The sequence below is a fragment of the Thalassophryne amazonica genome, chromosome 15 (assembly GCF_902500255.1).
Source record: "Thalassophryne amazonica chromosome 15, fThaAma1.1, whole genome shotgun sequence".
Classification (NCBI taxonomy): domain Eukaryota; kingdom Metazoa; phylum Chordata; class Actinopteri; order Batrachoidiformes; family Batrachoididae; genus Thalassophryne; species Thalassophryne amazonica.
In genome coordinates, this window is record NC_047117.1 from 9874731 (window position 1) to 9897172 (window position 22442).

At 39.3% G+C, this 22442-nt stretch overlaps 1 protein-coding gene across 2 annotated transcripts in view; it reads left to right on the plus strand.

The window, feature by feature from the left end:
* Positions 1 to 22442, plus strand: part of pvalb7 (parvalbumin 7) — a 64381-nt gene that overhangs the window by 41260 nt on the left and 679 nt on the right. Inside the window, exons 1-4 of one of the 2 annotated variants that reach the window (XM_034188170.1) lie at positions 5774 to 5813; positions 15878 to 15946; positions 16119 to 16251; positions 16337 to 16446. In XM_034188170.1, coding sequence (XP_034044061.1) covers positions 15886 to 15946; positions 16119 to 16251; positions 16337 to 16446 — 304 coding nt within the window. In that variant the 5' untranslated portion in view covers positions 5774 to 5813; positions 15878 to 15885. Of the gene's footprint in view, positions 1 to 5773; positions 5814 to 15877; positions 15947 to 16118; positions 16252 to 16336; positions 16447 to 22442 lie in introns of those variants that run through there. The other variant, XM_034188171.1, reaches the window with a different exon arrangement.

Here is a 22442-nt window from a genome sequence, read left to right on the forward strand (position 1 = left end):
CCTTTCGTCAACACAAAACATCTCACTTCTGACTACACCTTTACACTTTAGCAGTTAACGGCACACCTGTACCTTAAAGGTGATGACATGTTATACTTATTTCACATTATGCCCAAAACACACCTATTAAATGACTGAATACAATCCTTTTGTGCCATCCACCCTACTTTGGGCTCAGATTATGTGACATGTTAATATTAAAGTGGAGTTGTTCCACAGCTCATCGGCATGTGATCCTACATCACCAAGCATGCAGCATCGCCTGTTATAGAGTATACAGTAAAGTTAAACTTCATATTTGCCAACCCCGAGTCTGCAGTAACACCATTTAACGTTGTCTTTCAATTCCTTGAGTGTGCTGCTTCTTCACAGAGTGACTAATGCTGGGTTTCCCCGTGTTTATTTGTAGGAACTATGTCAGCTGACTGATGGGAGCAGAGATGAGGGATACCCCAGTGATATCAATAACAAAAGGGCACACATGCCCAGCTGTGGCTTCTATCTTCTTCTGCCATGAGTTAATGCACCACCTGTTGATGAATAGCAGAGTCCGTCAGTAAATACATATTTAATTCCCACCCATCTCTCTCGCATTCTCCATTTTCACTTGGAAGAGTTGAAGAATCTATTTATTCTCACACTCTTCTGCATGTCTGTATATTATTCGTACCATCTATCTGTCTTTGCATTATTCTTTCTATTGTCTACTGTCGTCAACCCAATATACAACCCCTGGCAAAAATTATGGAATCACCGGCCTCGGAGGATGTTCATTCAGTTGTTTAATTTTGTAGAAAAAAAGCAGATCACAGACATGACACAAAACTAAAGTCATTTCAAATGGCAACTTTCTGGCTTTAAGAAACACTATAAGAAATCAAGAAAAAAAGATTGTGGCAGTCAGTAACGGTTACTTTTTAGACCAAGCAGAGGAAAGAAATATGGAATCACTCAATTCTGAGGAAAAAATTATGGAATCACCCTGTAAATTTTCATCCCCAAAACTAACACTTGCATCATATCAGATCTGCTCGTTAGTCTGCATCTAAAAAGGAGTGATCACACCTTGGAGAGCTGTTGCACCAAGTGGACTGACATGAATCATGGCTCCAACACGAGAGATGTCAATTGAAACAAAGGAGAGGATTATCAAACTATTAAAAGAGAGTAAATCATCACGCAATGTTGCAAAAGATGTTGGTTGTTCACAGTCAGCTGTGTCTAAACTCTGGACCAAATACAAACAACATGGGAAGGTTGTTAAAGGCAAACATACTGGTAGACCAAGGAAGACAAAGCGTCAAGACAGAAAACTTAAAGCAATATGTCTCAAAAATCGAAAAATGTACAACAAAACAAATGAGGAACGAATGGGAGGAAACTGGAGTCAACATCTGTGACCGAACCGTAAGAAACCGCCTAAAGGAAATGGGATTTACATACAGAAAAGCTAAACGAAAGGCATCATTAACACCTAAACAGAAAAAAACAAGGTTACAATGGGCTAAGGAAAAGCAATTGTGGACTGTGGATGACTGGATGAAAGTCATATTCAGTGATGAATCTCGAATCTGCATTGGGCAAGGTGATGATGCTGGAACTTTTGTTTGGTGCCTTTCCAATAAGATTTATAAAGATGACTGCCTGAAGAGAACATGTAAATTTCCACAGTCATTGATGATATGGGGCTGCATGTCAGGTAAAGGCACTGGGGAGATGGCTGTCATTACATCATCAATAAATGCACAAGTTTATGTTGATATTTTGGACAATTGAAAGGATGTTTGGGGATGATGAAATCATTTTTCAAGATGATAATGCATCTTGCCATAGAGCAAAAACTGCAAAAACATTCCTTGCAAAAAGACACATAGGGTCAATGTCAATGAGCAGATCTGATTTGATGCAGGTGTTAATTTGGGGGATGAAAATTTACAGGGTGATTCCATAATTTTTTCCTCAGAACTGAGTGATTCCATATTTTTTTCCTCTGCTTGGTCTAAAAAAGTAACCGTTACTGACTGCCACAATCTTTTTTTCTTGATTTCTTATAGTGTTTCTTAAAGCCAGAAAGTTGCCATTTGAAATGACTTTAGTTTTGTGTCATGTCTGTGATCTGCTTTTTTTCTACAAAATTAAACAACTGAATGAACATCCTCTGAGGCCGGTGATTCCATAATTTTTGCCAGGGGTTGTATAATGAACATAAATGGCCCAACATACTGTATTCTGTTTATTCATATCTGACATACGTATTTTGCACCTTTCACACAGATTATATATACCGTATTCATGAGTTGGAGGACAGGTTTTCATCCAGGATGTTTCTCTACATTGCTGCATTCATCTTTCCCTCAATCCTGACTAGTCTCCCAGTTCCTGCTGCTGAAAAACATCCCCACAGCATAAGGCTGCCACCACCATGCTTCACTGTGGGGATGGTGCCTGGTTTCCTCCAAACATGACGTCTGGCATTCAGACCAGAGAATTTTGTTTCTGATGGTCTGAGAGTCCTTCAGGTGCCTTTTAGCCAACTTCAGGCAGGCTGCCATGTGCCTTTGACTTCCGTCTGGCCACTCTACCATACAGGCCTGATTAGTGGTTTGCTGCAGAGATGGTTGTCCTTCTGGAAGGTTCTCCTCTCTTTACAGAGGAATACTGGAGCTCTGACATAGTGACCATTGGGTTCTTGGTCACCTCCCTGACTTAGGCCTGTCTCCCCTGATCACTCAGTTTAGACGGGCAGCCAGCTCTAGGAAGAGTCCAGTTGGATCTGAACTTCTTCCATTTATGGATGATGGAGGTTAATATGTTCATTGGGACCTTCAAAGCAGCAGAAACAAAGCATGTTTCTGTACCCTTCCCCAGAGGTCTACAGACAATTCCTTTGACTTCATTCGTGGTTTGTGGTCTGACTGTCAACTGCGGGACCTTATATGTAGACAGGTGTGTGTCTTTCCAAATCATGTCCAATCAACTGAATTTACCCCAGGTGGACATCTCAAGGATGATCAGTGGAAACAGGATGCACCTGAACTCAATTTTGAGGTTCATGGCAAAGGCTGTGAATATTTATGTACACGTGATTTCTTATTTCTAAAAGTGTTGTATTTTCAAAATGTTTGAACTGTTCAATTTATTTATTTATTTTTTTTTTACATAAAATACTTTCTCTTCTTCTCTCTCACTTTTGCCTGTTCTGCTCTCTCAATATTTTGTTATTTTAATAATTAATTCCTAACTTTTTACCAGTGCTTCCTCACTCATGGGTTTCTTTTATGAACTCATCTGCAGCTCTTGACTTTTTCTCCGCGTGACAAACCGTCCAAACACACTGTGTCGCCCCTCCCACCCTCGATGTTCTACAATGCTGGAAAGTGCTGATGGCGAGAAATTCAATCAAGACAAGAACACGCTGACAATTTCAGCAGAGAACAGAGGGTCAGTGCAGGACATGGACAGACCAGCATACCTGTATAAGCATTTCTGCAAACAACGCCACAGCTAAATTTGGCCACAGGCACCATATCTTTTCTCAGACATTCTCTATGTATGATTATGCAAATTATTCTTATGCTCAGAAGTTAGATATTGAATAAAATGTGTCACGCTATCACAGGTTTCTGTCATTAAAACAAAATGATGCTCTGACATTTACTGGAAACATTTATCTGAGAAAATTCATCCATTTAAATCTTCCAGCATCGAGGTATTTCAGCGTAAAGTGTTAATTTCAATCATATATACACCCCACAGGTGTCACACCTGAAAGTCCTCAGTCACACAGTGCAAATTTAACTCTCCACTGGTTTTACTTTAACTCTTTCATTGAGTCAAAGAGAATTGTGATGTTCAAAAACATACGGATGAGGAAAAGTCTCAATATTTTACACTGTAAAAATTAGCCAGTTAACACTGTCACAGTGTTACAAATCTGCATATTATATTGAGTAAAATGACTTTTAAATGTGTTAAAATAACAGAATTTAGTTTGGACACATACAGACATTTTGTCATTAATACTACATTAATAATACATTAAATTAATATCGTAAGTGTTAATTCCATTTCTAATCCAATTACATTTTTTCCAAGAACCTGATTGGTTAATCGTGTGACATATCAGACGTATATCTGTGCGTATAATATCTGTGGAACATTGGCCATAGATGTACTACTCCGCGCCGTGATTGGTGTTCTGACAAGATGTTATTACTGTTGAATGTCATTCTGTCCTGTCCTCCGCGCACAACAATACTGCACATGTGCAGTATTGTCGGGATGCGGAACTGTCAAGACGCACAATTTGACAGAACACCAGCTGCGCGCGCTGCTAGCGCTGTTAGCTAAGAGTGAGAGAAAGTCATGTACCTCCGCCGCCAAAATGGGTGAATTTAAGCCACCATACGAAAGTATTGATGTGGATTCTGATACAGAATTACTGTTTCCCATTTGATGGATTTGATGGATTTTCACATTTGATGGATTACTCCACGCCCTGACCACTGTTGGAGAGACGGTTGCTGGTTCACGGTAAGCCTCGCCGACCAAATTACCTACAGAAAAATAAACCGTGCAAACAATGAAATTGGATTAGAATGGGAATAACCCCCTGGTGTCCGATGATGTGCGGATGTTCATGCTGTTATACAGTGGAAAATATCAATTTTACCAGCTCCACTAATGCGTTGCCTGTGAAACTACTTTTTGCCGGCAACGCATAAGTATGTACAATGACAATAAAGACCCTTCTTGTTTTCCTTCTTCAAGGTACAGGCAGATTGCATTAACGATGGGCTCTGAGCCATTTGTTTGCAATGGTGATGAATAGGTTGACAGATGGGATCAGATAGGCCTTTTACAGGGCTTAATTTGAGGGGGAGCAAGCCGGAGCGTGCTCCGGAACCTCGGACGCGCGCTCCGTAACCTCTGACGTTGGCTCCGCCAGCTATTTATCCCTTTATCTACGGCGATGGTGCCCACACCATATTTTCCATATGTATCAAAGTGCATTGTTAAGCTAACACCAAGGGCTTTCCAATGATATATGGTGTATTAGGGTAAACATAAGCCTGTGATGTCATAACACAGAGGAAAAACACGGAAGTTTCACACTCGTGCGCTGCTGATTCTCATTACCGTAAGTTCTCATGTAAGCCCTCACTCTGAAAAATTTCAACACTGACAGCAAGCCAAGAACCCATGCTTTCCAACAGTATGCTATATGTTGCATATATTACGGTAAAGTGCGTTCGGTGACTTTTGAAACGAGGGAAAAGTATGAAAAAGAGCGCAAAAGTGACAGAAAAGTACAGAGACAGACAGCAAACATAAATGTAGTAATTTTTGAGGAAAAGGCAGGGTGTTAGTGTCATTTGTGAAGGTGTGTGTGCGTGTTTGTGTGGGTGTGCAGTTTATTTTAAGTGTGGCGCACAGCATTGTTCGCAAGCCCCCCTCCCCCCTTCTTGTTTTTCTGCACCGGAGCCACCCATCCTCTGCGCTCCGGGACCTCTCACTTTACAAATTAAGCACTGGCCTTTTATATTTGCAAATGATATAGTGATCTGTTGTGAGAATACAGGAAGCAGGCTGAGGCAAGTCTTGAGAGGTGGAGGTATGCTCTGGAGAGAAGGGGAATGAACATCAGTATAAGCAAGATTGAGTACATGTGTATGAATGACGGGGAGTGCGGTGGAACAGTGAGGTTGCAAGGAATAGAGGTGGTGAAGGTAGATCAGTTTAAATACTTGGAGTCACCTATCCAAAGTGCTTGCACATTTCTCTCAGGTGCACTCATCCGCCACTCCCTTCAGGTAAGACAAAAAACAAACATGAAATATACCAGAAAAAAATAAAAAACAGAATGCACAAATTCAAAGTGAAGGCAGTTGTGTGAAACTAAAATTAGGAAGGGGTGTTATTTCAAAAAATTTGGAAATCTATAAATGTTTGCATGGAATATGGAAATATACATGGAATAAACCATAGCAGGATAAATTTTGGGTCATTTGGTTCCAAAAACCCATATGGACGGAGCGTTTGAAAATTTCAAGTAACGTGTGTCGTATATGTGTTGTTGACGTAGAAAACCACTCTGTTGCTTATAATTAGTTCATTGTGGCCATGTCATTCTTTACATGTGATGATTACACTCAACTGATGTTGCTGAAATAAAAACTACATTGATTTTGTTTGTTACAATTGATCGCAACATATGTACTGAAATTAGGTTTTTTGTCAATGACTCTTAAAAAACACCAGATAGGCTTATTGTTACTATAGAAGTTGAATATAAACTTGGGGTCAAGCAACATTTGAAGCCAAATTTCAAGTCTCTAGATGCAGTGGTTCTCAAGATATGACATTTTCGTTGATATTTTGGGCTTTTTGGACCTGATATCTTCACTGGCTCCGTCCATATGGGTTTTTGGAACCAAATGACCCAAAATTTATCCTGCTATGGTTTATTCCATGTATATTTCCATATTCCATGCAAACATTTATAGCTTTCCAAATTTTTTGAAATAACACTGCTCCCTACTAAAATGGATTGCTGCTCTTTATGTAGCAAAATAAAATGCAGTTTAGAAATAGAATAGAAATATTTTCACACTGCATAAATTTTTTTTTTATTTGTGTTTTTCAAATAAGCATGACTTTTAGAAAATCTATGTGAGGTGCTCAGGACTGAAAAATAAGGCTTTAAATTGTGTAATTAACAAAAAATTATTTGCAGGGTCAACATCAACTTGAAAGTCTGTACGCACTGATCACCTCCACATTATGCATAATCAGTCAAACCTAACCTGGAATATTCGTAATATTATATAGTTTGGAGTGGATCAGGATAAAGGGGTGGAGCCAAAGAAAATAACTAATTTATTTTCAGTTTTGTTTTTTTGTTTTTTTTTTTGTGAAATGCTGACATTGACAGCTGCATTTTGGGATAAGTCTTTAAAAATGATGCATTTTGGGGGACTGGCATAGGCATACACTTTAATGGATGGCATGCTAGTTTGTAGTATTTCTACAATTATCTCGTTAAATGAAGTTATGTGCAGCGATGGAAACATGGAGTCTCAATAAAATGGGAACTCGAAATAGGTGCAATATTGCTTTATTTTAATTCATTTGAAACTTAGTAAATAATTAATATTTTAAAGTTTCATTGCTTGTGAAGGTGTTTCATACAGGTTGTTTCTGCGCGGCAGCGGCGTGTAACGACGTTCATCTGCTCACTGTTTTTTTCACAATGTTTTTGCGCTTCGTGTCAGTAGTTGCGTCCCTGTTTGTTGAGGTAGCGTTTAATGAGTTTTTTTTTTCTCAAGTTCAAATCAAACCTACTTTATTAAAAATACATTAGCTGTGGTTCAGCTCACAGCTGTTAACGAAGCTTCATTTTCAGTGCTGCAAGCTAACACTGCTCTCTGGACCCGCCAAATAATTAAAACGTGACAGTGAACCAAACTGAAGCCACGCTGTTGAAAGTTTTACCGTGAAGCAGCTGGTGATTGTTTTTCAGGAGAATTAAAGATAAACGTTTAGACTGCAAGCCAACGTATCTTCATCGTTCTGCTTCATTTCCATCGTGATGCTGCACAGGTGAATTTCGAAAAAACGCCGTCGTCCGAACACGTGAACTCGGCAGTCAGACGAAGGATTAATGTCAACAACATAAACAGTCACACATCACCAAAGAAAAATAGAATAATGTGCATCATGAAGCTGCAAAAGGTGCATGATAGGATATGATGTCAGTTAAAGTAATAAAAACATTTTGCGTGTCATACATCACACTGACAAAGTGAGGAACCTTGGGGTAATTTTTGATCCTATGTTGTTCTTTGTCCTACACATTAGAGATATTACAAGGACTGGTTTTTTCCACCTGTGAAATATAGTGAAGATTCGTCCCATCCTGTGTATGACTGATGCTGAGACCCTGATCCATGCATTTGTCTCTTCTAGATTGGACTACTGCAATGTTCTATTTTCTGGTTTACCGCAGTCTAGCATGAGGGCTCTCCAATTGGTTCAAAATGCTGCAGCCAGACTTTTGACACGAAGCAGAAAGTTTGACCACATTACACCCATTTTGGCATCCCTTCACTGGCTTCCTGTCCCAGTGAGATCAGATATTAAGGTTCTGCTACTAGCCTATAAAATTATTCATGGACTGGTACCTCCCTACCTAGCTGACCTAATTAAACCCTACGTACCGGCCTGGGCTTTGCATTCTTAGGTTGCAGGACTTTGTGTCTCTAGGGTGAATAAAAAGTCTGTGGGTCACAGAGCTTTCTCTTATTGTGCCCCTGTTCTGTGGAATGATCTCCCTGCATCAAAAAAACAGTCATTCTGTAGAAACTTTCAAGTCCGGACTTAAGACGCACTTATTTTCCCTTTTGTATGGCTTGCGTACTGGCATAATATGTTAGTATGCTTTTTACTCTTTTAAATTCATTTTATTAGGAAACAAAGCGGGCCGCAGCCTCAACTTTATCTAAATTCTGGGTCTTTTAGTGAAGCTTATGGCTAGTGGCCGACGATCACCTTAGTATTTTTTCTGTTTTTCTTGTTGCTTAATGCTGACAAATTATACTGTATTTGTTGCCTTGTGATGCCTGATTCTGTGGGGTTTTTCTCTTTCTTTCTTCTTGAGGTGTGGCTTCATCCAGAGATGGGTGTGGTATCTGTTCCAGAAACACTCCTGTCCTGTGTACTGGCAACATTTCCTGTATGTTCATTTTGTGAACTGTTTTGTAATTTTTGCAATTATTGTTGGTATCATGACCCAAGCAGAGGGTCACCCCTTTGAGTCTGGTCTGCTTGAGGTTTCTTCCTCAGATGGAGTTTCTCCCTACCACTGTCACCTGTGTGCTTGCTCTGGGGGTTGGTAAGGTTAGACCTTGGGTTGTGAAGCGCCTTGAGGCAACTTTGTTGTGATTTAGCGCTATATAAATGAAAATAAATTGAAATTGAAATAGACAAATTTGCAAAATGTAGCCATGTAGCCACTTTTTAACTAACATTAATTTTTAAACTACAAACAGTAGCCATGTTTAATCTAAAATGCTAAGAAATTAGCAAACATTGCCAAGTTTGAACTAATATGACCAAAAAATAGCACATCTTTCACCTGCTCCCATAGGGGTCGCCACAGCAGATCAGTCATTTCCATCTCACCCTGTCCTCTGTAACTTCCTCTGTCTCACCATCCACCTGCATGTCCTCCCTCAGCACATCCATAAACCTCTTCTTTGGCCTCTCTCTTCTCCTCCTGTCTGGTGGCTCCATCCCCAGCATCCTTCTCCCTATACACCCTGGGTCCCTCCTCTGCACATATCCAAACCATCTCAATCTCACCTCTCTAACGTTGTCTCCAAACAGTCCCACCTGAGCTGTCCCTCTATGTTAATTCCTAATCCTGTCCATCTTCATCACTCCCAAAGAGAATCTCACAGTATCTTCAGCTCTGCCGCCTGTCTTTTTGTTAACACCGTTTCTAAGCCGTACAACATAGCTGGTCTCACGACTGTCTTGTAGACTTTCCCCTTCATTCTTGGAAATAACCGTCTGTCACAAATCACCTCTGTCACTTTTCTCCACCCTTCCTGCACCCTATTCTTCACTTCTCTACTACACTCTACATTACTTTGGATGATTAATCAAAAGTACTTAAAATTGTCTACCTTCACTACCTCTACTTCTTGTAACTGCACTATTCTCCCTCTCATTCACACATATGTACTCACGTGTTACTTCGACTTTCATTCGCCTTCTCTCCAGAGTGCATGTCCATCTCTCCAGGCTAGACTCAACTTGTTCTCTACTGCATCTCAGTCCATGGAAACTCCTGTCTGATCTTGTCAGTCAACCTGTCCATCACCACTGGAAACAAGAAAAGGCTTAGAGCCGATCCTTGATGTAATCCCACCTCCACCCCACCTTGAAAGCACCTGTCATTCCTGCTACACTGTTACACTGGCCTTGTACATGTACTGCACCATCCCCACATACTTCTCTGCTGCTCCAAACTTCCTCATACAATACCACAGCTCTTCTCTTGGCATCCTGTCATCAACTTTCTCTAAATGCACAACTACATAACAAACACTCTCAGTGGCATGAAATCATATTGCTGCTCACAGATCTTTAACTCTTTTCTAGTCTAACCTCCACTATTCTTTCCCAAAACGTCATGCTGTGGCTGATCAACTTTCTGACTCTAAAGTTACTGCAACTCTGCACATCATCCTTGTACTTAAAAATCATAACCAGTACAACCCACTCCTCAGACATCCTCTCACTTTCCAAGATTTTATGAAACAATTTGGTTAAAAACTCTGCTTCCATCTCTTATAAACATTTTATGGCTTCCACTGAAATGCCATCTGGCCCAACTGCCTTTACACGCTTCATCCTCTTCATAGCTGTATTCACTTCATATTCACAAATCTGTTACACTTCCTGATTTACTTTCTTCTCATCATCCACATCATCTCTCATCATTCATCAGCTCCTCAAAATACTCCCTCCATCTTCTCAACACACTCTGTCACTTGTCAACACATCTGCAGCTTCTTGCAGCAACAAACACATTCATCACACATCTGTCTGGATAACTTGTTTCCAGTGATCGAAATGCAGTGTCTCCAGCTCAGTGCTGGCATTTACTGTCACCTACGAGGTACTGCACCTTAAAACAAATTGTGAGAAAATATTATCAGTTATCAAGTTGTTCACCAATGAATATGGCTTTATACACCCTGAAGAAAACCATACATTTTGGTACACAGAACCATACACATAAACCATATTTCTGAAGGGTGTAAAAAGCCATATTCATTGGTAAAACAACTTGATAATGATTTTATCATATACCTATAACTGATAAATGTTGTATGGTTTTCTGAAGGGTGTAAAAAGCCATATTCATTGGTGAACAACTTGATAACGACTTTATCATATACAGTGGTCCCTCATTTATGGCGGGAGTTACGTTGTAAAAATAACCCGCGATAGGCGAAATCCGTGAAGTAGTCAGCGTTATTTTTTACTATTATTATAGATGTTTTAAGGCTGTAAAACCCCTCACTACACACTTTATACACTTTTCTCAAACAGGCATTAACATTTTCTCACTTTTCTCTCCTGTGTAAACACTCAAAGTTCAAACCTTAGTAGAAAAAAATAGAACATTTTCCTATAAATAATTATGATGGCTTTCAGAACTAACGAATTTAATTTTATCGATCAACCTACGAGGTTGGACACGTAAGAAATTATTAATAGTGACTCACCAGTATTTCACAGTTCCTCTGACCGTGCCTCTTCGTCATGGAGCTGCTCCGCTGTCCGGATTGGCTGATTACTCGGGTGGTATGAAAAATATTACCTGTCCGCGAAAAGGGTGTATTGCTATTTATTCTTTAGTGTTTTATCCAATCATATTGGCATATCATTTATAGGTATATGATAAAAATTCTAATCAGCTTTTGTACTTACTGAAACATTGTAGAAATAGTGGGAAATTTGTTGATGTTAGCAAAAAACAGATTTTTAGCTAACGTCTCCTCAGTGTTGTCAAGTTAAACTCAGTCACAAGGAACACTGACAGAATGCCTTTCACAGTAAAAGTATTTGCTAGGACGCTGGCATTAAACATTTTATTGGGAAATGATGTGAACAACACGAACTATCTAATGTTGTTTAACTTTGCTACCAGTAACATCAGCGAGCCATGCCATCTTGGAAGTACACATGTTCCAATGTTAATCAAAATAAAGGTTTCAAAATAAAGGTTTTGAAACTTGATCTCAAAAATTTTCATAATAAAGGATGCACATCATCGTGCCATGCTCAATCCATATCGGAAAGCTGAGGTCAATCTGACAGAGCGATATGTGAGCCACATACACACTAACAGTTTTTTGCTTTATAGATAGATAAATGCACTGGTGATTAACGTGAAATAGTGCAGTTAATTCCATGGCACTGCAGAAACAACATGGGAACTATGTAGGGGGCACTGCAGGGCCACAGCACAAAGCTTGAAAGTAGGATTTTGTATGGCTAATGTTACGTTTATGGTGGGGTTGTTGAAATTCATCAGGGGGCTAAAGCCACATTCTATAGCCGCCGATGGAATTCTGTCCCACAGAGAGCTGGAAAACATCTAACAGAAACACATCAGAAGCCATTATTTGATACAGTGCATATAATGTACTGTGTTTATAAAAGACACACGGTTAGATGATACCGCATTCATGCTCATGTCTTAGCTTTTAAACTATGGCCTTTGAACACAGGCCTCACTGTGCCAAGTTCCAGTGAGGCCGTCCGTTGAATGCCTGAAAGAAATTCTACCTGAACCATCGAGGTCACGGCCCTTCTTATGTCTTTGAGAGATTGTCTTACAACAGCTCCAGAGTGGATTTTTACATAATTTTCTAGTATTTTAATGTCGATTGGTGATATTTACACTAGTCCAGCATTTTTTGGCAGACATCATTTGTAATAAATAAATAAATAAATAAATAAAATCCCTTCTCTTTGCAAATGAGAAAGGCAGCCATCATATTAATCTGAGAATAATATTCAAAAAGTCCATCTGACCTCCAGGCTAACCTTCCTTAGAGAAATAGAATTGGAAGCAGGGGTGTATAAACACCTATGATTATTCTAAAATCAACTAAAAATCGGTGCAGATAAAACAAATATTTTGTAACTTCGAAGCATGTCAGGGCATTTATCAAATCTGGCCTCCAACTTTGTAGTTTTCAACCTCTGTTCTAGACTTTACCTACAGGTATGTCCGTGGCATATCTTAAACTCATCAGGTTAATTGTTAGGAACCTCTAGTCTAGACTTTATCTACTAGTGCATTGTAGAGCTTCAACTCGTCAGATTAGTGGTTTCAGACCCCAGGTTCAGAATTTAGTGTGTCCAAGCAACAATTTAGACTCACTGAGTTAGTATGTAGGTTGTGACTAGTCTAGACTTGGTACATCTATGCCAGATTCTCAACTCATCGAGTAGTAGTTTGGTAATATTTGTCTCGAGTTTAAGTACTCATATATCCATGCTTGAGCGTCAACTCTTCAACTAGTAGTTTACAACTTCTTGTCAAGACTTTAGCTTCTAGTATGTACATGCTATAATTTCAACACATTTGTTAGTAGTTTTGAACTTCTGATTTAGACTTTAGTTAGTAGTCGGTCCATGCAAGACCTTCAACTCATCGGATAGCAGTTTGCGGCTTCTTTACATACACACACATACTTCTTTAAATACTGGTATGCACATGCTCGAGTTTCAACTCATCAGTAGTTTAGGAATAGTGCTCTTTATTAGGCTACGACTATGTCCACACCAGCGCTTCAGCTCATTCAGTTAGCAATTTGTGACCTCTGATCTACACTTTAGCTACTAGCATGTCCATGCTAAAGCTTCAACTTAGGTAGTAGTTTATGACTTCTTTTCTACACTTTAGCCATTAATATGTCCATGCTAGAGCTTTAACTAATGTGATTAGTAGTTGTGACCTCTGTTCTAGACTTTAGCTCATAGTTCATTCAAGGTAGAGGTTATGCTCATCTGGTTAGAAGTTTGCAACTTCTTGTGTAGACTTTAGCTACAAGCATGCACATACTAGAGTTCAGTTCTTCAGGTTAGTTTGTGACTTTAGCTAGTAGCATGTTCATGCCAGACCAATTTAATTTTTACTTATGATTATATTCTCAGATATGACCTATTTTATCCTTCACTGGCCGAAGGCCCGAAGGGGGACTATGACAATATAAGTGTTCTGAAATCAACTGCTCTCACATTTTCAGGAGCAATTTCATGAAAGTTGATGCAAGTCCTTGTTATAGGCTGGTAATACGCATATTATTATATTGTTCGAGTTGGGCCCATTTTACCAGAGTTATGGCCCTTAATTAACAAATCTAGACTCCGTCAGTTTCATGAGTGGGTGCCTGCATTCTAAAATCAACTCCTCTCACATTTTTAGTCGGAACTTTGGGAAACATGGTATAATTCCTTGTTATACAACCCCTGGCAAAAATTATGAAATCACCGGCCTCGGATGATGTTCATTCATTTGTTTAATTTTGTAGAAAAAAAGCAGATCACACACATGACACAAAACTAAAGTCATTTCAAATGGCAACTTTCTGGCTTTAAGAAACACTATAAGAAATCAAGAAAAAAAGACTGTGGCAGTCAGTAACAGTTACTTTTTTAGACCAAGCAGAGGAAAAAAATATGGAATCACTCAATTCTGAGGAAAAAATTATGGAATCACCCTGTAAATTTTCATTACCAAAACTAACACCTGCATCATATCAGATCTGCTCATTAGTCTGCATCTAAAAAGGAGTGATCACACCTTGGAGAGCTGTTGCACCAAGTGGACTGACATGAATCATGGCTCCAACACGAGAGATGTCAGTTGAAACAAAGGAGAGGATTATCAAACTCTTAAAAGAGAGTAAATCATCATGCAATGTTGCAAAAGATGTTGGTTGTTCACAGTCAGCTGTGTCTAAACTCAGGACCAAATACAAAAAACATGGGAAGGTTGTTAAAGGCAAACATACTGGTAGACCAAGGAAGACATCAAAGCGTCAAGACAGAAAACTTAAAGCAATATGTCTCAAAAATCCAAAAATGCACAACAAAACAAATGAGGAACGAATGGGAGGAAACTGGAGTCAACGTCTATGACTGAACTGTAAGAAACCGCCTAAAGGAAATGGGATTTACATAAAGAAAAGCTAAACGAAAGCCATCATTAACACCTAAACAGAATAAACAAGGTTACAATGGGCTAAGGAAAAGCAATCGTGGACTGTGGATGACTGGATGAAAGTGATATTCAGTGATGAATCTCAAATCTGCATTGGGCAAGGTGATGATGCTGGAACTTTTGTTTGGTGCCGTTCCAATGAGATTTATAAAGATGATTGCCTGAAGAGAACATCTAAATTTCCACAGTCATTGATGATATGGGGCTGCATGTCAGGTAAAGGCACAGGGGAGATGGCTGTCATTATATCATCAATAAATGCACAAGTTTATGTTGATATTTTGGACAATTGAAAGGATGTTTGGGGATGATGAAATCATTTTTCAAGATGATAATGCATCTTGCCACAGAGCAAAAACTGTGAAAACGTTCCTTGCAAAAAGACACATAGGATCAATGTCATGGCATAGGGTCAATGTCAACGAGCAGATCTGATTTGTTGCAGGTTTTAGTTTGGGGGATAGAAATTTACAGGGTGATTCCATAATTTATTCCTCAGAATTGAGTGATTCCATATTTTTTTCCTCTGCTTGGTCTAAAAAAGTAACCGTTACTGACTGTCACAATCTTTTTTTCTTGATTTCTTATAATGTTTCTTAAAGCCAGAAAGTTGCCATTTGAAATGACTTTAGTTTTGTGTCATGTCTGTGATCTGCTTTTTTCCCACCAAATTAAACAACTGAATGAACATCCTCTGAGGCCGGTGATTCCATAATTTTTGCCAGGGGTTGTAGGTTGGTAATACGCATATTGTAATATGATACAAGATTGGCAAATTATGGCAGAGTTATGGCCCTTGATTAACCTAGACACTGCCACTTTCATGAGTTCCTGTCTGCATTCTGAAATCAACTACCACATACCTTGAAATGTTATCAGAATGTAGGAAGCACTTGAACCAAAGGAGCATTTGCCAGCGGAGGATACTGTGCTCTCAGAGCACTCTTGTTTTTAATGTTTTGTCATAAATACTCCACTTTCTTGGACTCACTGTTATTGTTCTCTCGACTGAGATCTATGAAATACTGATCGAGCAACTTTATGTTTCATATGTCCTTTGTCCAGCTGACAAAATGGCCATGACAGATCTGTTGAAAGCCGAAGACATCAAGAAAGCTCTGGACGCCTGTGCAGGTCTGCAGCAGTTTCAGAGCATTAAGATCTACAAAATTCAAGTGGTCACTTTTAGATGTTCAACACCAAAACAAATCTAATTTTTCAAAAAATTATGCAAATGTTGAACATTTCTAAACTTGAAGTCTGAATTTGGACGTGTTTCTTGATTAATCTTCTCTCCTGTGTGCAGGAGCAGATACGTTCAACCCCAAGAAGTTCTTTGAAATGTTGGGGATGAAGTCCATGTCAGCTGAAAATGTTAAGAAGGTCTTCCACATTTTGGATGTAGATGGTAGTGGATTCATAGAGGAAGAGGAGCTCAAGTGAGGGATTCACATCAACACACAAACAGCACAAGTGTACACTTAATAATGAAACGTGACCTAAAGTCAATATCATTTTGCCCAGATTTGTCCTGAAAGGCTTTTCCAAGGAGGGAAGGAATCTGACTGACAAGGAGACAAATGAATTCCTCAAAGCAGCAGACCAAGATGGAGACGGCAAAATCGGCATTGACGGTGAGATAGGGAGAGTGTGTGCTCAGTTGCGTCAAAGACAAACCACCCGACAGGTTGAGCTCTGGTCAGGTTCAGTCCACAAAGGGGGGAACTTGAATAATTGCACAGTACAACCTCAATTCCAATGAAGTTGGGACGTTGTGTAAAATGTAAATAAAAACTGAATACAATGATTTGCAAATCCTCTTCAACCTATATTCAATTGAATACACCATAAAGACAAGATATTTAATGTTCAAACTGATAAACTTTGTTTTTGTGCAAATATTTGCTCATTTTGAAATGGATGCCTGCAACACATTTCAAAAAAGTTGGGGCGGGGCAATAAAAGACTGGGAAAGTTGATGAATGCTCAAAGAACACCTAATTGGAAAGAGGTAAGTATCATGATTGGGTATAAAAGGAGCATCCCCAAAAGGTTCAGTCATTCACAAGCAAAGATGGGGCAAGGATCACCACTTTGTCAACAACTGCATGAAAGAATAGTCCAACAGTTTAAGAACAATGTTTCTCAACATTCAACTGTAAGGAATTTAGGGATTCCATCATCTACAGTCATAATATAATCAGAAGATTCAGAGAATCTGGAGAACTTTCTACATGTAAGCAGCAAGGCCAAAACCAACATTGAATGCCCGTGACCTTCGATCCCTCAGACAGCACTGCATTAAAAACCAACATCATTGTGTAAAGGATCTTCCCGCGTGGGCTCAGGAACACTTCAGAAAACCATTGTCAGTTAACACAGTTTGTCGCCACATCTACAAGTGCAAGTTAAAACTCTACCATGCAAAGTGAAACCCATACATCAAATCAAATCCAATTTTATTTATATAGCACCAAATCACAACAAACAGTTGCCCCAAGGCACTTTATATTGTAAGGCAAAGCCATACAATAATTACAGAAAAACCCCAACGGTCAAAACGACCCCCTGTGAGCAAGCACTTGGCGACAGTGGGAAGGAAAAACTCCCTTTTAACAGGAAGAAACCTCCAGCAGAACCAGGCTCAGGGAGGGGCAGTCTTCTGCTGGGACTGGTTGGGGCTGAGGGAGAGAACCAGGAAAAAGACATACTGTGGAAGAGAGCAGAGATCAATTACTAATGATTAAATGCAGAGTGGTGCATACAGAGCAAAAAGAGAACGAAACACTCAGTGCATCATGGGAACCCCCCAGCAGTCTAAGTCTATAGCAGCATAACTAAGGGATGGTTCAGGGTCACCTGATCCAGCCCTAACTATAAGCTTTAGCAAAAAGGAAAGTTTTAAGCCTAATCTTAAAAGTAGAGAGGGTGTCTGTCTCCCTGATCCGAATTGGGAGCTGGTTCCACAGGAGAGGAGCCTGAAAGCTGAAGGCTCTGCCTCCCATTCTACTCTTATAAACCCTAGGAACTACAAGTAAGCCTGCAGTCTGAGAGCGAAGCGCTCTATTGTGGTGATATGGTACTATGAGGTCCCTAAGATAAGATGGGACCTGATTATTCAAAACCTTATAAGTAAGAAGAAGAATTTTAAATTCTATTCTAGAATTAACAGGAAGCCAATGAAGAGAGGCCAATATGGGTGAGATATGCTCTCTCCTTCTAGTCCCTGTCAGTACTCTAGCTGCAGCATTTTTAATTAACTGAAGGCTTTTCAGGGAACTTTTAGGACAACCTGATAATAATGAATTACAATAGCCCAGCCCAGAGGAAATAAATGCATGAATTAGTTTTTCAGCATCACTCTGAGACAAGATCTTTCTAATTTTAGAGATACTGTGCAAATGCAAAAAAGCAGTCCTACATATTTGTTTAATATGCGCATTGAATGACATATCCTGATCAAAAATGACTCCAAGATTTCTCACAGTATTACTAGAGGTCAGGGTAATGCCATCCAGAGTAAGGATCTGGTTAGACACCATGTTTCTAAGATTTGTGGGGCCAAGTACAATAACTTCAGTTTCATCTGAGTTTAAAAGCTGGAAATTAGAGGTCATCCATGTCTTTATGTCTGTAAGATGATCCTGCAGTTTAGCTAATTGGTGTGTGTCCTCTGGCTTCATGGATAGATAAAGCTGGGTATCATCTGCGTAACAATGAAAATCTAAGCAATGCTGTCTAATAATACTGCCTAAGGGAAGCATGTATAAAGTGAATAAAATTGGTCCAGCACAGAACCTTGTAGAACTCCATAATTAACCTTAGTCTGTGAAGAAGATTTCCCATTTACATGAACAAATTGTGATCTATTAGATAAATATGATTCAAACCACCGCAGCGCAGTGCCTTTAATACCTATGGCATGCTCTAATCTCTGTAATAAAATTTTATGGTCAACAGTATCAAAAGCAGCACTGAGGTCTAACAGAACAAGCACAGAGATGAGTCCACTGTCTGAGGCCATAAGAAGATCATTTGTAACCTTCACTAATGCTGTTTCTGTACTATGATGAATTCTAAACCCTGACTGAAACTCTTCAAATAGACCATTCCATAGCCAACTAATAAAGATAGATTGATCATATTTAAGATCTAAGCATTAATTAATGGTAGGGCTTCCTTGAGCAGCCTGGTAGGAATGGGGTCTAATAGACATGTTGATGGTTTGGAGGAAGTAATTAATGAAAATAACTCAGACAGAACAATCAGAGAGAAAGAGTCTAACCAAATACCGGCATCACTGAAAGCAGCCAAAGGGAACGATATGTCTTTGGGATGGTTATGAGTAATTTTTCTCTAATAGTTAAAATTTTATTAGCAAAGAAAGTCGTGAAGTCATTACTAGTTAAAGTTAAAGGAATACTTGGCTCATTAGAGCTCTGACTCTGTCAGCCTGGCTACAGTGCTGAAAAGAAACCTGGGGTTGTTCTTATTTTCTTCAATTAGTGATGAGTAGTAAGATGTCCTAGCTTTACGGAGGGCTTTTTTATAGAGCAACAGACTCTTTTTCCAGGCTAAGTGAAGAGCTTCTAAATTAGTGAGACGCCATTTCCTCTCCAACTTACGGGTTATCTGCTTTAAGCTGCGAGTTTGTGAGTTATACCACAGAGTCAGGCACTTCTGATTTAAGGCTCTCTTTTTCAGAGGAGCTACAGCATCCAAAGTTGTCTTCAATGAGGATGTAAAACTACTGATGAGATAATCTATCTCACTCACAGAGTTTAGGTAGCTACTCTGCCCTGTGTTGGTATATGGCATTGGAGAACATAAAGAAGGAATCATATCCTTAAACCTAGTTACAGCGCTTTCTGAAAGACTTCTACTGTAGTGAAACCTATTCCCCACTGCTGGGTAGTCCATCAGAGTAAATGTAAATGTTATTAAGAAATGATCAGACAGAAGGGGGTTTTCAGGGAATACTGTTAAGTCTTCAATTTCCATACCATAAGTCAGAACAAGATCTAAGATATGATTAAAATGGTGGGTGGACTCATTTACATTTTGAGCAAAGCCAATTGAGTCTAATAATAGATTAAATGCAGTGTTGAGGCTGCCATTCTCAGCATCTGTGTGGATGTTAAAATCGCCCACTATAATTATCTTATCTGAGCTAAGCACTAAGTCAGACAAAAGGTCCCAAAATTCACAGAGAAACTCACAGTAACAACCAGGTGGACGATAGATAACAACAAATAAAACTGTTTTTTGGGACTTCCAATTTGGATGGACAAGACTAAGAGTCAAGTTTTCAAATGAATTAAAGCTCTGTCTGGGTTTTTGATTAATTAATAAGCTGGAGTGGAAGATTACATATACACAGATACATCAACAACATCCAGAAACGCCTCCGCCTTCTCTGGGCCTGAGCTCATTTGAAATAGACAGATGCAAAGAGGAAAAGTGTGCTGTGGTCTGATGAGTCCACATTTAAAATTGTTTTTGGAAATCATGGACGTTGTGTCCTCCAGACAAAAGAGGGAAAAGACATCCAGATTGTTACCAGCACAAATTCAAAAGCCAGCATCTGTGATGGTATGGGGGTGTGTTAGTGCCCATGGCATGGGCAACTTACACATCTGTGATGGCACCATCAATGCTGAAATGTACATCCAGGTTTTGGAGCAACACATGCTGCCATCCAAGCAACGTCTTTTTCAGGGACGGCCCTGCTTATTTCAGAAAGACAATGCCAAGGCACATTCTGCACGTGTTACAACAGCGTGGCTTCGTAGTAAAAGAGTGCAGGTACTAGACTGACCTGCCTGCAGTCCAGACCTGTCACCCACTGAAAATGTGTGGCACATTATGAAGCACAAAATACAACAACAGAACCACGGACTGTTGAACAACTGAAGTCGTACATCAAAGAATGGGAAAGAATTCCACCTACAAAGCTTCAACAATTAGTGTCCTCAGTTCCCAAACGCTTATTGAGTGTTGTTAGAAGGAAAGGTGATGTAACACAGTGGTAAACATACCACTGTCCCGGCTTTTTTGAAACATGTTGCAGGCATCCATTTCAAAATGAGCAAATATTTGCACAAAAACAATAAAGTTTATCAGTTTGAACATTAAATATCTTGTCTTTGTGATGTATTCAATTGAATATAGGTTGAAGAGGATTTGCAAATCATTGTATTCTGTTTTTATTTACATTCTACACAACGTCCCAACTTCATTGGAATTGAGGTTGTAGAAGAAACATCTTCTTCTGTCTCTAATTCTTTATCCCATTGTGCACAAATGTTGAGCAGATCAGAGTTTCGGTATTTTGCTCAAGGATACATCAGCACTCAGCTACACTCAGGATGGGGGATGTTTACATAGCAAACTGATTCAGCCACTGAATTGCTGGCTGTTGGTTTTAGTGGAGATGTGTCCTTTCTATGTTCCCTTAATTAATTAAAATGTCAATGTTAATTTTCTGGTAGGAATGTCTTTTTCTCCTTTATAAAATGAGACATAAGATAAGATCAACTTTATATCCCAAAGGAAGTTATTTTGCCAGAGCACCAAAACAGTAACCAGTGAACACTGTTTTTGTGTGCGTGTTTGTTTGTTTTTTTTACAATAAGTACAACAAATTTATGCGAAAATGACTGGAAGACATTTGCACAAGATGTTCAACAATATTGCAGAAAACTCTGAATAACTTTGAATAGTTCTGTTCATTATGTATTCATCCTGCAGAAGGGGGAGCAATTATAGAGTCTGATTTCCACAGGTACGAAAGACCTCCTGTGGTGTTCTGTGGTGCACCTCGGAGGTCTCAGTCTATGGCTGAAGGTGCTCTGACAGGACGTCAGTGTGGTATGCAGGGGGTGGGAGGTGTTGTACAGGATGCTGAGCAGTTTCCTCAGCATCCTCCTCTCTATCTAGATACATGGGCTATGAAGCGATTCAGAAAAGATACTTTTTTATTATGGAAAGATTTGGTGCAATGCTGACACAATTCTTTGTCTAATGTAGACATGAATTTTCCATGATGAATTAAAATATGCCAAAAATGGCATTGCTTACCTTTAAAAATATATATATTTCTTGAAAAATGAAGGACTTTGAGCAAGTTTTTACTACTCTGCTGCAGCACATTGGTACTGCCTGTGCTTGGCTTTTGTTCATCACTGGGGGCAGCGCCACATACTGTTGTAGAAAGTTCAATGCAGAAGAGGCATAGAAGAAGAAACTAGCTGTGGTTAGCATCGGATGAATAACAACTTTCCTGTTAATACTTTTACAATCGTATTAACAAATTGCAAAACAAACATAAAGTTCAAACAGCTACATTTATCCGTTACACTGCCTACCAATATTGGACATATTTTTGTTTTTAACTCTCAGAGATAACCGTTCCTGTGAGCAGTCTCACAAGACCTCCACACTGACCTTTAGTTTTACAAGTTTGAAGATACGGACGTAGAAGTGAAACAAACTTCATAGATTTTAAAACGTTAAGACTGACCCATCTACCAGTCCATATCACTTTTAGATGGGTTCAGGGGTCCGTGTATCGATGTATTCGTATACATTTCCACATTTCTGGCTAAATATTCTGATTCCGTCTATGTGT